The 12,357-nt window shown below is 42.4% G+C and overlaps 1 protein-coding gene across 4 annotated transcripts in view; it reads right to left on the bottom strand.

The window, feature by feature from the left end:
- Positions 1-12,357, bottom strand: part of TBC1D5 (TBC1 domain family member 5) — a 472,654-nt gene that overhangs the window by 275,446 nt on the left and 184,851 nt on the right. For 3 of the 4 annotated variants that reach the window (XM_024197361.1, XM_029910981.1, XM_024197362.1), the window contains one exon: positions 6,068-6,196. In XM_024197361.1, coding sequence (XP_024053129.1) covers positions 6,068-6,167 — 100 coding nt within the window. In that variant the 5' untranslated portion in view covers positions 6,168-6,196. Of the gene's footprint in view, positions 1-6,067; positions 6,197-8,827; positions 8,862-12,357 lie in introns of those variants that run through there. The other variant, XM_029910980.1, reaches the window with a different exon arrangement.

The raw sequence follows: 12,357 nt of genomic DNA, 5'->3' as shown, positions 1-12,357 counted from the left end.
GTAGCCCACGAAAGCTTATGCTCTAATAAATTTGTTAGTCTCTAAGGTGCCACAGGTGCTCCTGTTCTTTTTGTGGATGCAGACTAACACGGCTGCTACTCTGAAACCTGTCCCATCCCTGTTGCTTTCAGGAAGTGACAGGGGAGGAGGCATCAGGGCTCTTTAGTTCTCTCATCCCATCCTGTGAGGATGGCTCCAGGTTGCTATGGAGCAGGGGTCTCAAACTCGAATCACCAGGACGGCCACATGAGGACTCGTTCGTTGGCCCTAGGGCTGCATCACCCACCTCCCACTGTTGCCCCCTCCACCCCTGCCCTTGCTCGTGGGGTGCGGCAGGGGTCTCAGGGCAGGGTGTTGGGGTGCAGGAGGGAGTGTGGTGTGTGGCAGGGGGTTGAGGTGCAGCAGGGGGCTCAGGGCAGGGGGTTGGGGTGCAGGAAGGGTGTGGGGTGCAGCGGGGGGGCAGCAGGGGGCTCAGGGAGGGGGTTGGGGTGCAGGGTGTGGCAGCGGGCTCAGAGCAGGGGGTGGGGTGCAGGAGGGAGTGCGGGGTGTGGCAGGAGGTTGGGGTGTAGGCAGGAGGCTCAGGACAGGGAGTTGGGGTGCAGGAGAGGTTCGGGTTCCGGCCCGGCGCCGGTTACCTGGAGCGGCTCCGGGGTGGCAGGGGTGCGCATCGGAGCCAGGGTAGGCTCCCTGCGCCGCTCCGCTCCGGGAAGATGCGGGCACCGCATCCCTGCGCCCTGGGGGGAGGGGGAGCAGAGAGCTCCCTGCGCTGCTCTTGCCTATGCGTACCTCCCCCGAAGCTCCCGTTGGCCGCAGTTCCCCGTTCCCGGCCAATGAGAGCTTCAGGGGAGGTAACCACAGGCAACAGCAGCTCACAGAGCTCTCTGCGCCCCCTCTCCCCGGGGCCGCAGTGTCCGCAGCTTCCCGGAGCAGCGCGGGGCCCTCAACACCATGGGTTTGGCAAAGCCCTGAGGGGCCGGATCAGGCCCGGGGCGGGGGGGGGGAGAGGGAGACACGGCGCGCTGAGGAGGGGATGGGGGGGCAGCGGGGAGCTTGGCGGGCCGCAGGGAAGAACCCCGCGGGCCGCGTGTTTGAGACCCCTGCTATGGAGGGTGGAGAGGAAGCGAGATCTGCTTGTATCTGCTCTAATTAGTTATTCTGCCCCATGAGGTGGGCAAGTGGGCCACGCAGCCAATCAGAGGGCTCAGATTGGCTAGAGCCAGGGTAGTCAATTCGTTTTTTGTCAAGGTCCAAATTTCTTGGCGAAGCTATAGTCAGGTCCAGATTCCAGAGAAAATAATAAAAAATAATAGTAATGTTAATAATAAGTAAATTAAAAATACTGGGGTCTGTTCAAAAGCATCTGGCAGCCCAGATTTGGCTTGCGGTCTGCCTACTGATGACCCCTGGGCTAGAGGTTCTTGTTTGATCCCGAGACTGGCTCCAACCCCAGCCAAAATCACGTCACTCACCAAAAACCTGCAAGAGTTGGCAACACTGCAAGTCTGGGAAAGGGGATGAAGAACCCAGGAGGAGCGGAGGTGAGGCTGGGAAGGGGAGGGCTGATCTGGGGGTAAAGGAATGAATTGATGGGGTTGTGAGCTGAATGGACTGAAGTGATGGGGGGTAGATTTAAGGGAAGGCTTGAACTGATGCGGGGGGCAAGCTGAACTGATGGTGGGCCGAATTGAAGGGGGTGGGGGCAGAATGAATTGCTAGGCAGGAACAGGAAGATAAGGAGGTGAGAGTTTCTTCAATGGGGGCCAAAATGACCTTACTCAACTAGTCTGGGGAGTGAGCAGCATTAATTGTCACACACAGACTGGAGATGGGCAGGGGGATTTCAATAATCAAAAGACAGACCAACAAACCACAATTTTTTTTAAACCCTCGTGTTTTTACTCTCTCAAGGTTGGCCACACTGCGACAGCTGAGAGCAAGTGGCTGCAGCGTCACTCATATTTGTTAAATAGCATCACAGAAATGTAGGACTGGAAGAGATCTCAAAAGGCTGTCTGGTCCGGTCCTTTGCCCTGAGGCAGGAGTAAGTATTATCTAGACCATCTTTTGATCTGGCCAGCAGGCTCCTAGTTTTAGCTGCTTTCTAAACTGCTCCCACCTAGGAGTTTATGCCTCCTGATTGGTGGAGCTGAGGGGACACTGTAGGCTGCATCTCTCTAGTTAGACTCCTTCAGGACTAACCATAGAGACCCACCCAGGAGGACTCTAACCATAGAGATGTAGCCTACACCATTGATCCCCAAAGCACCCAGGACCACAGAGTTGGAGCTAGCACTAGGACAACACTGGGCAGTGTTTTAGCTATCTCTCTCTCTGGTTACGGGGGCCGGCAAGCAAGTCAGGGAACAGCAGCCATAACGAGTTTACAGCAAACCCAGCCAGTAAGCAGCAGGCATGAGCAGCCAGAGCTGGACCCAGCTAGGGGCTGCAGCCCATCCAAAGCATTCCCCCAACTGATTGCCGGAAAAGACAGAACTTCCATCCATCCAGGGAAAGTGGTATATAGCATAGCTAGCAACTCAACCAGAGCTCCAGCCTGTCCTGTAAAGGACAAGGAGCAGCAGCCTGGGAATTTGCCAGAGTTACCTGCACACCAACCCAAGAAGATACCAGAGCCATCCAGGAACATAGCAATTTGTATGCTCCAAATGCTCATATCATGTTGCAGCCTTGTTAGTCCTAAGTATTGGTAATCAGGATATTTTGTGTCATTTAAGTAAGGCAATGTATATTCATCAAACATGCATTTTAGGGGATTCAGTCATTTGCATAAATTCTCCAGATTTCTGAACCTTCAGCTTTAACAGGCAATGGTCATTAGTAGCAGCAGCAATCTGTCTGAGGGAAAGTCACAAAAGCACTATGTTCTTCTTGTAGTTATTCCTAGCCTGAGGTGCTTGTGCTCTCATGATTAGAAACTCTTGTCATAGCCCAATTCCGTCTACTCAAAATATAGGAACAAAAGCAGGAGCACTGCCATAATATCACAGTGGATCAACCAGAGGCTCACCAACCCAAAGAGGATGGTAAAGAGGAGTTCAAGAGAAACTTCACCACATTTGTTTTTAAATAAAAGCATAGTATATTTTAAAATAAATATAGACTATAGCACGTATGTAGTCAAAGTATTGTAAAATACTACAGACAATATTGACCTGGCCCCTGAGATGGGAAGTTTAACAATTTTTGATTGTGCTCATTTCAGTCATACCCTATGATATCTATCTTTTTAACCATGTCACCCTTTTCCTTTCTCACCATCTAACATCTTTTTTAAAAAAAAATCACTCGTAACTCATTACAAGTTTTTCCATTCCTTTAATAGAAGCCAAGAACATATTACATTTTTCTATGTGAAGTATGCTATTAAATAATAGCTTGTACACTAATTAAAGCAAATGAAATTGTGAGAACACACTGACACTGTTAAAGTAAATTACCCAATTCATTAATAGTTTCATTTCAAGTGACCTTAATTGTATTAATTGTAATATTGAGCAAATTAAATTGAAAAGGATTAAATACATTGTTCTAGTCCAGGGGTGTCAAACACATGGCCCGCGGGGCTCTTGCGTGTGGCCCGCCAAGCTCCCCGCGCCCCTCCCCCTCTGCCTGCCTGCGGGATTGCCCCCTGTAACTATAACTGGAAAACACATTTATCTTAAAATATAGGGATGTGGACAGTATTTTAGCAAAATATTAAAATAGCAATTCAAAAGATAAAATCAAACCCCAGCATAGACAAATGGTACATTAGTAGTACAACATATTACCATGTGAGAGAAATGGGTTCATGAGTGACACTTTGATTCTCACATCTGAGGCCAGCATATGATTGTAGGGATACTCTTCCCAATGAATGACTAAATTTATTTCAGTAGAAGGGACCATTATGATCACTTAGTCTGACCTGTTGTATTACACATACCTAGGGCCCTACCAAAGTCTCTGATCAACAGATGGATTCATCCCAATGGTTAGAATACTCATTTAGGAATCAGTGATTGCCTCCTTACACTGAACTTCGGAGGCGGATTGGATGGGCAAGGAAAATTACATGCTTTGATATACAAGCCCTCTCCCACAGCAATCCAAAAATATACTTTATTTAAAATTAAATGATAAAACAGAGAAGACTGATCTTGGTTACATATGGCACCAAATTAAAATGCAGTATGTGTTTCACAGTAAAAAAAAAAAAAAAAAAGAAGCTATGAAAATGAAATGGATGCATTATATAAAATATTTACATATACAGAATGTGAAAAAAAACCGTACTATGGTTGGTAACCTTTCTGACTTTGGGGGAACCATGTATTTACATATCCTTATCTTCCCATGTGTGTATGTGTGTGTTGTGTATATATTTTTAACAGTTGACAGCTGTTTTAGAGCATACAGAGATGCCAAGCTGAATGAGGGCCTTGATTACTTCAAGATGAGCTATCTAAAGTTTCTATTCATTTTAAGTGTTGTTAGTGGGAAGAGTCATTAGTCACTTCCTTGTCTCATAGAACATCAGCATACATTTACATTGTTAATGAACATTTGGGGTAAATGAATTAATGGCACTTTTAAACATCAATTCAATACTAATAACTTTGTATGTCATAGAGATGTTAAGGTTGGGATAAAAACTAAAAGCCTGTTCCTTCAAGGTAACTAATCACTCTTGGGCACAATAAAGGGTAAAATTAATTTAAAATGTTTTTGTAACAGGGTTAAAATCTTGACTTGTCTTGAAACGGAGCTGAGAGAGACGTGTGGATTTTTTTTTTTTTAAATTAAACAAGAAACTTGCAATTTTTGATCAGTGTTGGCTACACACTAACCTAAAGTACATCACAAATATTTCATTTGGAAAACATGTAATACTTCAGAATTTTATAAATCTTTATTCCTAGGCTTCTGAAAATGTGTACTAAGAATGCATTTGCTTTATCAAACTAAGATGGCTATTAACCTTTTAGATGTGAAGTGTAAAAGCGTAGTGCCATTCACTTGAAAAAACTATTACCTTTATAGAATGGGCTCCACCAAGATGTCCATTCTACTTTTCCTCACATTGAAAAAAGCTTTATAAAGCAGTAAAAAAAATGAACTCTGATTTTAGCTTTTTACAAAATAATTGATATCTGAATTAAAAATTGAAATGCTGCTCTTTTTAATACATTTTATTATATGGCAGATTTACACATAGAGGCACACAGAAAACACGTGACTAAGCTGTTTCAATTCTAATTTAAAATGAATTTTTTATCTTGCATTCCTAGTACATGCGTTCAATGACTGGAAAATTACAGGTAGTTAAGGTGTCATTGTGTATAACTGAGTACTTGAGGAATGTTTTCATGACAAGGATGAGGTTTCAAGCATCTTGTTAAGCTTATCATTTCCTTCTAACCAACCATGTTGTCACTACTAGCAAATAAGTAGAAAGGACAAGTAACACAGACAAGCACTTGCATTATGCAAGTAGTTTCTTCTCACTGTTCATTGGGGCAGTCTGAATACTGCCTTCTGTTAATTTACCTTGAGTTACACAGTAATTTCCATTTTAATTCCACCCGTTCTACTTTAGGTTTTTATTTAAGGAAACCAGGAGAGCTAAGTGTTATGATTCAAAGGAAGAAAAAAAGAAAATCTTTTTTCATCGGCATAACCTCACCCAAAATAAAAGGCTAAATTTTATCAAAGAAAAAAATCAATAGTGTAGATCAGCCAAAAGAGCCCATCTTTGAAAAAAGTTGCAACAAAGGCCATGTTGCATTTCAATATTCTTATGCTGAAGTCACTGTTTGGTTTATGATTAAAAAAGGATGACAGCGCATTAAACATTTGGCTAATGTTTCTATCCGTAATTGAAAGTTGACTTTTCGTGGTTTTCATTAGTGTCAGAGCTCTACACACACACTGTGAAATGTTCTTAAAGTTGCCCTGCTCAACTTCATTGAGAGAATTACACAAATTATGACAGGCATAGCAATCATGAGACTCTTACGTAAGGTTTCTAAGTACAAAGTAAAAAGTGTAGAAATATTAAACTCACCTTCTTCAGGCTTGTTCAAGTAACCCTGCAAGGGATCAATGCCTATTTCTTGCTCTTCTGTTTGCAAGGGGTGACTGGTTTCAGATATGGAATGATACATATTGGCAATTTCCACTAAAGAGCGATTATCTGGGAAGGGAAAACAGAGACACAACTAATATGTAAGCGTTTCTTTCATTGCTTTACAATAACAAAAAGGCAGCAGAAAGCCTAATGCTGTAAATGCTTAGAACGCTTTCCTGATTTCTAGCATAATGTTACCATTACATATCTGGTAAGCATATTAAAGAAAATTATGTTAAAGAAAATTAATTCCAAATCACTTAACTTCTGCTCAAGTGTTTCTGAGATGTACTTAATTTGTATTAATTATTATTATTATTTGTATTACAGTAACACCTAGATGTCAGGGGCCGGGACTGTTTGAGGTGCTGTACAATCAGAACAGTAAGATGGTATCTGCCCCAAAGAGATTACCATCTAAGAATAAGACATTGGCAACCAGTGGACACAGACAAATGGGGGAGCACAAGGAAACAAGAACACAGTATTGGTCAGCAAGATAGGCAGTACTCTCAGCACACCAGCAGCCTTATCATTGCCAAGTTTCTCGTTGTTTGAAGATTTAACAAGTGTGTGATGGAGGCATTATGGGCTGGCTGGAGGAGACAGTTGACATATTGTTAGTGAATGAGACATGATAGGTAGAGTGGGAATACGCCACAAACAGCTTTAAAAGCAAAGACAAATAGTTTGTGTCTGGTACTAGAGCAGATTTCTCAAATGCGGCCACCAGAAGCTTTTTTTGAGGCCACAGCCTCCTGGGCTGTGATTGGGGTGGGGCTGTGGCAAAGCAGTGGCTTCTCCCCCGGGACTGCCTGCAGGGGTTGATCCCTACCCCCCTCTGGAGCCACAAACACTATAGGAGCAGGCAACCAGTGTGAGTTCCCCACCTTGCCAGGGCGGTGTGGCTCGGGCTTCAGGCTTCCTTCCGCCCTGGGGTGACAGGTGGCAGGCTGTGTCCCACAGCGGCAGGGTTTTGGGCTCCATCCCTAGACTCACCCCCCACCATCATCTCGACCCCTGCTGGCTCCTCCAGATCCCCATTGTCCCTGGCCCCCGTGCCTCCTTACCCACCTCTTCATCCAGGGCTTAATTTGTCCCCCAACATGCCAGGGCTGAGTAAGTGTGCTGTGAAGAATGATATTAACAAATATAGAACTATCACTTTTCACAGTGGCAGATTTCCTAACTAGCAATCTAAAAAAAAAAAAAAAGTTAAAACATGCAAAGTACCTTAATTTTTGTTTCTATTCTCTTTAGGTGCAGTAAAGAATAGAGACAACTATACATTATTTTTATTTTTGAGTCTGCAAAAAAACACTACATAAATAAATTACAATGATCTGGACATGTATACACCTCTACCCCGATATAACGTGACCCGATATAACACGAATTCGGATATAACACAGTAAAGCAGTGTTCCAGGGGGGGCGGGGCTGCGCACTCCAGCGGATCAAAGCAAGTTCGATATAACGTGGTTTCACCTATAACGCGGTAAGATTTTTTGGCTCCTGAGGACAGCGTTATATCGAGGTAGAGGTGTATGTGCATATTTATTTGTTTTTCCTAAAGTTAATTAAGTATTTTAGGAAAAATTGTTAGCAAGGCCTCCAGCAAGAGTTGGTGGCTGCACTCTGAGGCCACCAAAAAATATGTTGTGAGCAGGGCCGGTGCAACCCATTAGGTGACCTAGGCGGTCGCAGCGACCACTGCGGCCAGATCTTCGGCGGTATTTCGGGGCGGGACCTTCCGCCGCCTCTGTTGGGGGCGGGACCTTCCGCCGCCTAGGGCGGCAAAAAAGCTGGCAGCGCTCCTGGTTGTGAGAACCCCTGTACTAGAGAATAGGAAGCCAATGAAGGAATGCAAAGAGAGGGTTTACATCGTCACAGCAATGGGCTAGGAAAATTATCTTCACAGCAGCATTCTCAAGAGAAATGAGAAAAGCAAGATGACATTTTGGGTCTTTGTTAAACATTTCAACCTTTACATCTTGAAAGATATGTACGTAGCTTACCACAGAAAAGAAATGTATGATTTTCCCAAGCTAAGTAATTACCTTATCTAAAGGTGCCATCCATTCAGAGATTATAGAATGCTCACTACTACCACCTAACGTCATCATTCTTTGCCATTTTTACCAAGCTTATTGACTTTCTAACCCCATCAGGAAAATTTCTATCTAAAAGACCAGGAGAGGAGCAGAAAGAATATTTTACAATAAATAAAAACGTAATATATAGAGAACTATCAATACTAAAGCGTAAATATGCACAAAATTCAATCATCTCACAATCATTTTTCCTTCTGCTCATATGAAATATGGTGCTAATCAAATGGCATACACCTACAGTTTGCTGGCAATAGGTGAGAAACTCCTGATTCAAAATGGGCCTTGGATCTTTGAGATCTCCCCAGTTTTATATACCTTTTCTCTGTTTTGCTTCTCCCTATGTTGTATTAAACAAAGGGATTTTCTGGATAGAGGGGTATAGTTAAAATCATGAACAGACTGAGACGCTCAATATATTTATACTTCTATGTACTAACTCAAAACAAGCACGTTACATAGACTGATACATGAGTGTGAGGCCACTTTAGGCTTTTCCAATGCAATTTTGCTACATAACTTTATGCTAATCAACAATAAAATATTTGTAGAATTTTTAACCACAGTAAAAATGATTCAAGCTTTACCTGAACTCTTATGGCATCAGAACAAAGAGAGAGAGAGTTGTTTATGACCAGGTGGTCTGGGAGGAGCTGGAAAAGGGCGGGAGAGAAATAGAGATAAATGGATAAAAAGCTGGAAAGAATTAAAACTGTGAAACTATCCAGAAAATATCCATAGTGAGAGATTTTTTTAGGACTGTTTCTACTTGCTGGAATTTTAGCTTCTGCCTTGGTTTGCTCTGATATGCTATTGACCTTCTAGTTTCTTCTTTACTAAATTTACAAGCTTATTTAGAATTTTATTGCCAGAACTTAACTTCTTGCTGTTATGGCCCCTCTGACATTGCTTCACAATTTGTGCAATTACACTGAATGCCTTTCAAATTGAGAATCAGATTCAAAAATCATTTTGCTGGTCTTTACAATTTTAACAGTATTTGCATAGTTAATTCAAAGGGTTTGTTTCAGATTTCTAGACTTACTATTTGTTTAACACACCCAACGTGCTCGGAGCTTTACCTACAAAACAAGGCTTTTGCTCCAATGCATTTGTTGTATTTTATATCTCCCTCCTCCTCCACCCCCCCAATCCCTTATCCCTTCCTTTAGCACTTCCCAACAATCATGCCTTCGTACCCCTAACCTATGTTTGGTGGCATAATTTACTATATACAGCCTACTTAGGCACTTTTAAATAGCTGAAGAGACATACTTTTGACTCTTATACTTACAATTGATCGCCCTGTTTATTTGTATTTTGTTACTGATACGTGGGATTAGTGCTGTAATATTATGATTAGTCTGCCCATTCTTTGTATTCCAAGCAATTTTCTTGATAGTTTTATACTTTAATTCTTTCCAGTTCTTCAAACAATAAGCAAACAAAACTATTAAACCATTAAGATTACCCATGGGATCTTGCTTTGAGAAAGATTAATTCTTTACAGATTTGTTTTTGATTTGTAATGGCCCATAACATATTGTTCATATAAAATAAGATATAATTTAACAGCATTTTCATTGTGAAACATTAAAAGGTTTAGAAAAATCATTTGAAAGAATGTACAGACTACTGGACGACATGACTCAGGGTTTTCTATCCAGTTAATTCTACTGTCACTGCTTGGACCAAAAGTGGGTCTAGGATTTCCTCTTGCCTCAAGCTATTTGTAAAACTTGAAAGGAACATGGCTTTCAGCTTCAGCAGCATTTCTACAGGGCTAGGATCCTCTTATTCTTCAATTTAAAATGGAAATTTAGAAGGCACATTATAGTTTCAGTATACCTCAATGGAAGATTTAATTCACTTGCATAGTCATATTAATAGGCATTTATACAGGCGAAGTGCACAGGGCCTGGTATATCAAAATCCACCTACCAACCCAAGGAAAGGGCATGAACACAGGCCTCCTGTGAGGCCACTACTCTTTCTTAGGTTTGGAGCAGCAGAAGGCCCTATACAAGTAGGAGATGCACAAGATCCCTCACACTGAGGTCTTGTCTACACTTACCGGGGGATTGATGCGCAGTGATTCATGTATTAGCAGTCGATTTAGCAAGTGAAGACCTGCTACATCGACCGCAGGTCGCTCTCCCGTTGACTCCTGTACTCCACCTGAATGAGAAGCGCAAGGGGAGTCGACGGGAGAGCGTCTCCCATCAACATGGCCCCAGTGGAAAGTAGGTCTAAGTACGTCAACTTCAGCTACTTAGTTATTCACGTAGCCGAAGTTGTGTAACTTAGATCGATCTCCCCTCCGTAGTGTAAACACGGCCTGATACTCTACACATGCCCTTTCCACCCATGCATCCCCAGCAGTGCAGGACTTAAAACTTATGGAAGATCTTGCATGGGACAGCCACATATGGCTGAATAAAAACAGATTAGTTCTGGATCCAAAAAAGATACAACTATTTAAAATGATAACTGCTCCTTCTCTTTTACTATTAGTAACTCAATAACTAACTACACCCATGATTATCTTTCTGGATACACTGGTCTACAATTTTTGAGAAGTCGTCTGCTTCAGAGATAAAATGTGCTATTTATTATGTATTTTGATGTGCTGAATTCAAATATGACAATTAAAACAACTGTTTGGCTACTGTTTCTAAGATATTTAAGTTTTTACATTTTATGTCTATGTATATTGTGTAGATAGTAGAGTTTTAATCAAATTGTAAACCTAGGTCTTTTCATGTGTTTATGGTTGCTTTACATGATAATATTTCACCTGTCCTGTTTATGTAACACTTTAAAAATCAGCAAAAGGGTTATAGAAATAAAATTTATTATGAAACAAAAGGCAAAAAACTATTCTGTAAATAGTTTAGTCCTATTCAGTGTCTACTCGGCGCTTCTTGGCTTGTCTCTTGTATTCATTAAATGGAGCATCTCTTGTCACTGTCCAGCAATAGTCTGCAAGCATTGATGAGCTCTATTTGCCCTGATAGCGTTTCTCCATTGTTGCAATGTCCTGGTGAAATCACTCGCCATGCTCGTCGCTCACTGCTTCGCAGTTCAGTGGAAAAAAATCTAGATGAGAGTGCAAAAAATGTATCTTTAGTGACATGTTGCAACCAAGGCTTTTGTATGCCTTGAGGAGGTTTTCCACCAACAACCTGTAGTTGTCCGCCTTGTTGTTTCCGAGAAAATTTATTGCCACTAACTGGAAGGCTTTCCATGCCATCTTTTCCTTGCCACGCAGTGCATGGTCAAATGCATCATCTTGAAGAAGTTCACGAATCTGAGGACCAACAAAGACACCTTCCTTTATCTTAGCTTCACTTAACCTTGGAAATTTTCCACGGAGGTACTTGAAAGCTGCTTGTGTTTTGTCAATGGCCTTGACAAAGTTCTTCATCAGACCCAGCTTGATGTGTAAGGGTGGTAACAAAAATCTTCCTTGATTCAACAAGTGGTGGATGCTGAACACTTTTCCTCCCAGGCTCCAATGACTGTCGGAGTGGGCAATCTTTCTTGATGTAGTGGGAATCTCTTGCACGACTATCCCATTCGCAGAGAAAACAGCAGTACTTTGTGTATCCAGTCTGCAGACCAAGCAAGAGAGCAACAACCTTCAAATCGCCACAAAGCTGCCACTGATGTTGGTCATAGTTTATGCACCTCAAAAGTTGTTTCATGTTGTCATAGGTTTCCTTCATATGGACTGCATGACCAACTGGAATTGATGGCAAAACATTGCCATTATGCAGTAAAACAGCTTTAAGACTCGTCTTCGGTGAATCAATGAACAGTCTCCACTCATCTGATCGTGAACGATGTTGAGGGCTGCCATCACACCATCGATGTTGTTGCAGGCTACAAGATCACCTTCCATGAAGAAGAATGGGACAAGATCCTTTTGACGGTCACGGAACATGGAAACCCTAACAACACCTGCCAGGAGATTCCACTGCTGTAGTCTGGAGCCCAACAGCTCTGCCTTACTCTTGGGTAGTTCCAAATCCCTGACAAGGTCATTCAGTTCACCTTGTGTTATGAGGTGTGGTTCAGAGGAGGAGGATGGGAGAAAATGTGGGTCCTGTGACAT

Source organism: Terrapene carolina, unplaced genomic scaffold (genome assembly GCF_002925995.2).
Source record: "Terrapene carolina triunguis isolate 2854851 unplaced genomic scaffold, T_m_triunguis-2.0 Scaffold84, whole genome shotgun sequence".
NCBI classification, from domain to species: domain Eukaryota; kingdom Metazoa; phylum Chordata; order Testudines; family Emydidae; genus Terrapene; species Terrapene triunguis.
Note: the sequence above shows the minus strand (reverse complement) of the source record. Positions and strands in the feature narration are given on the sequence as shown.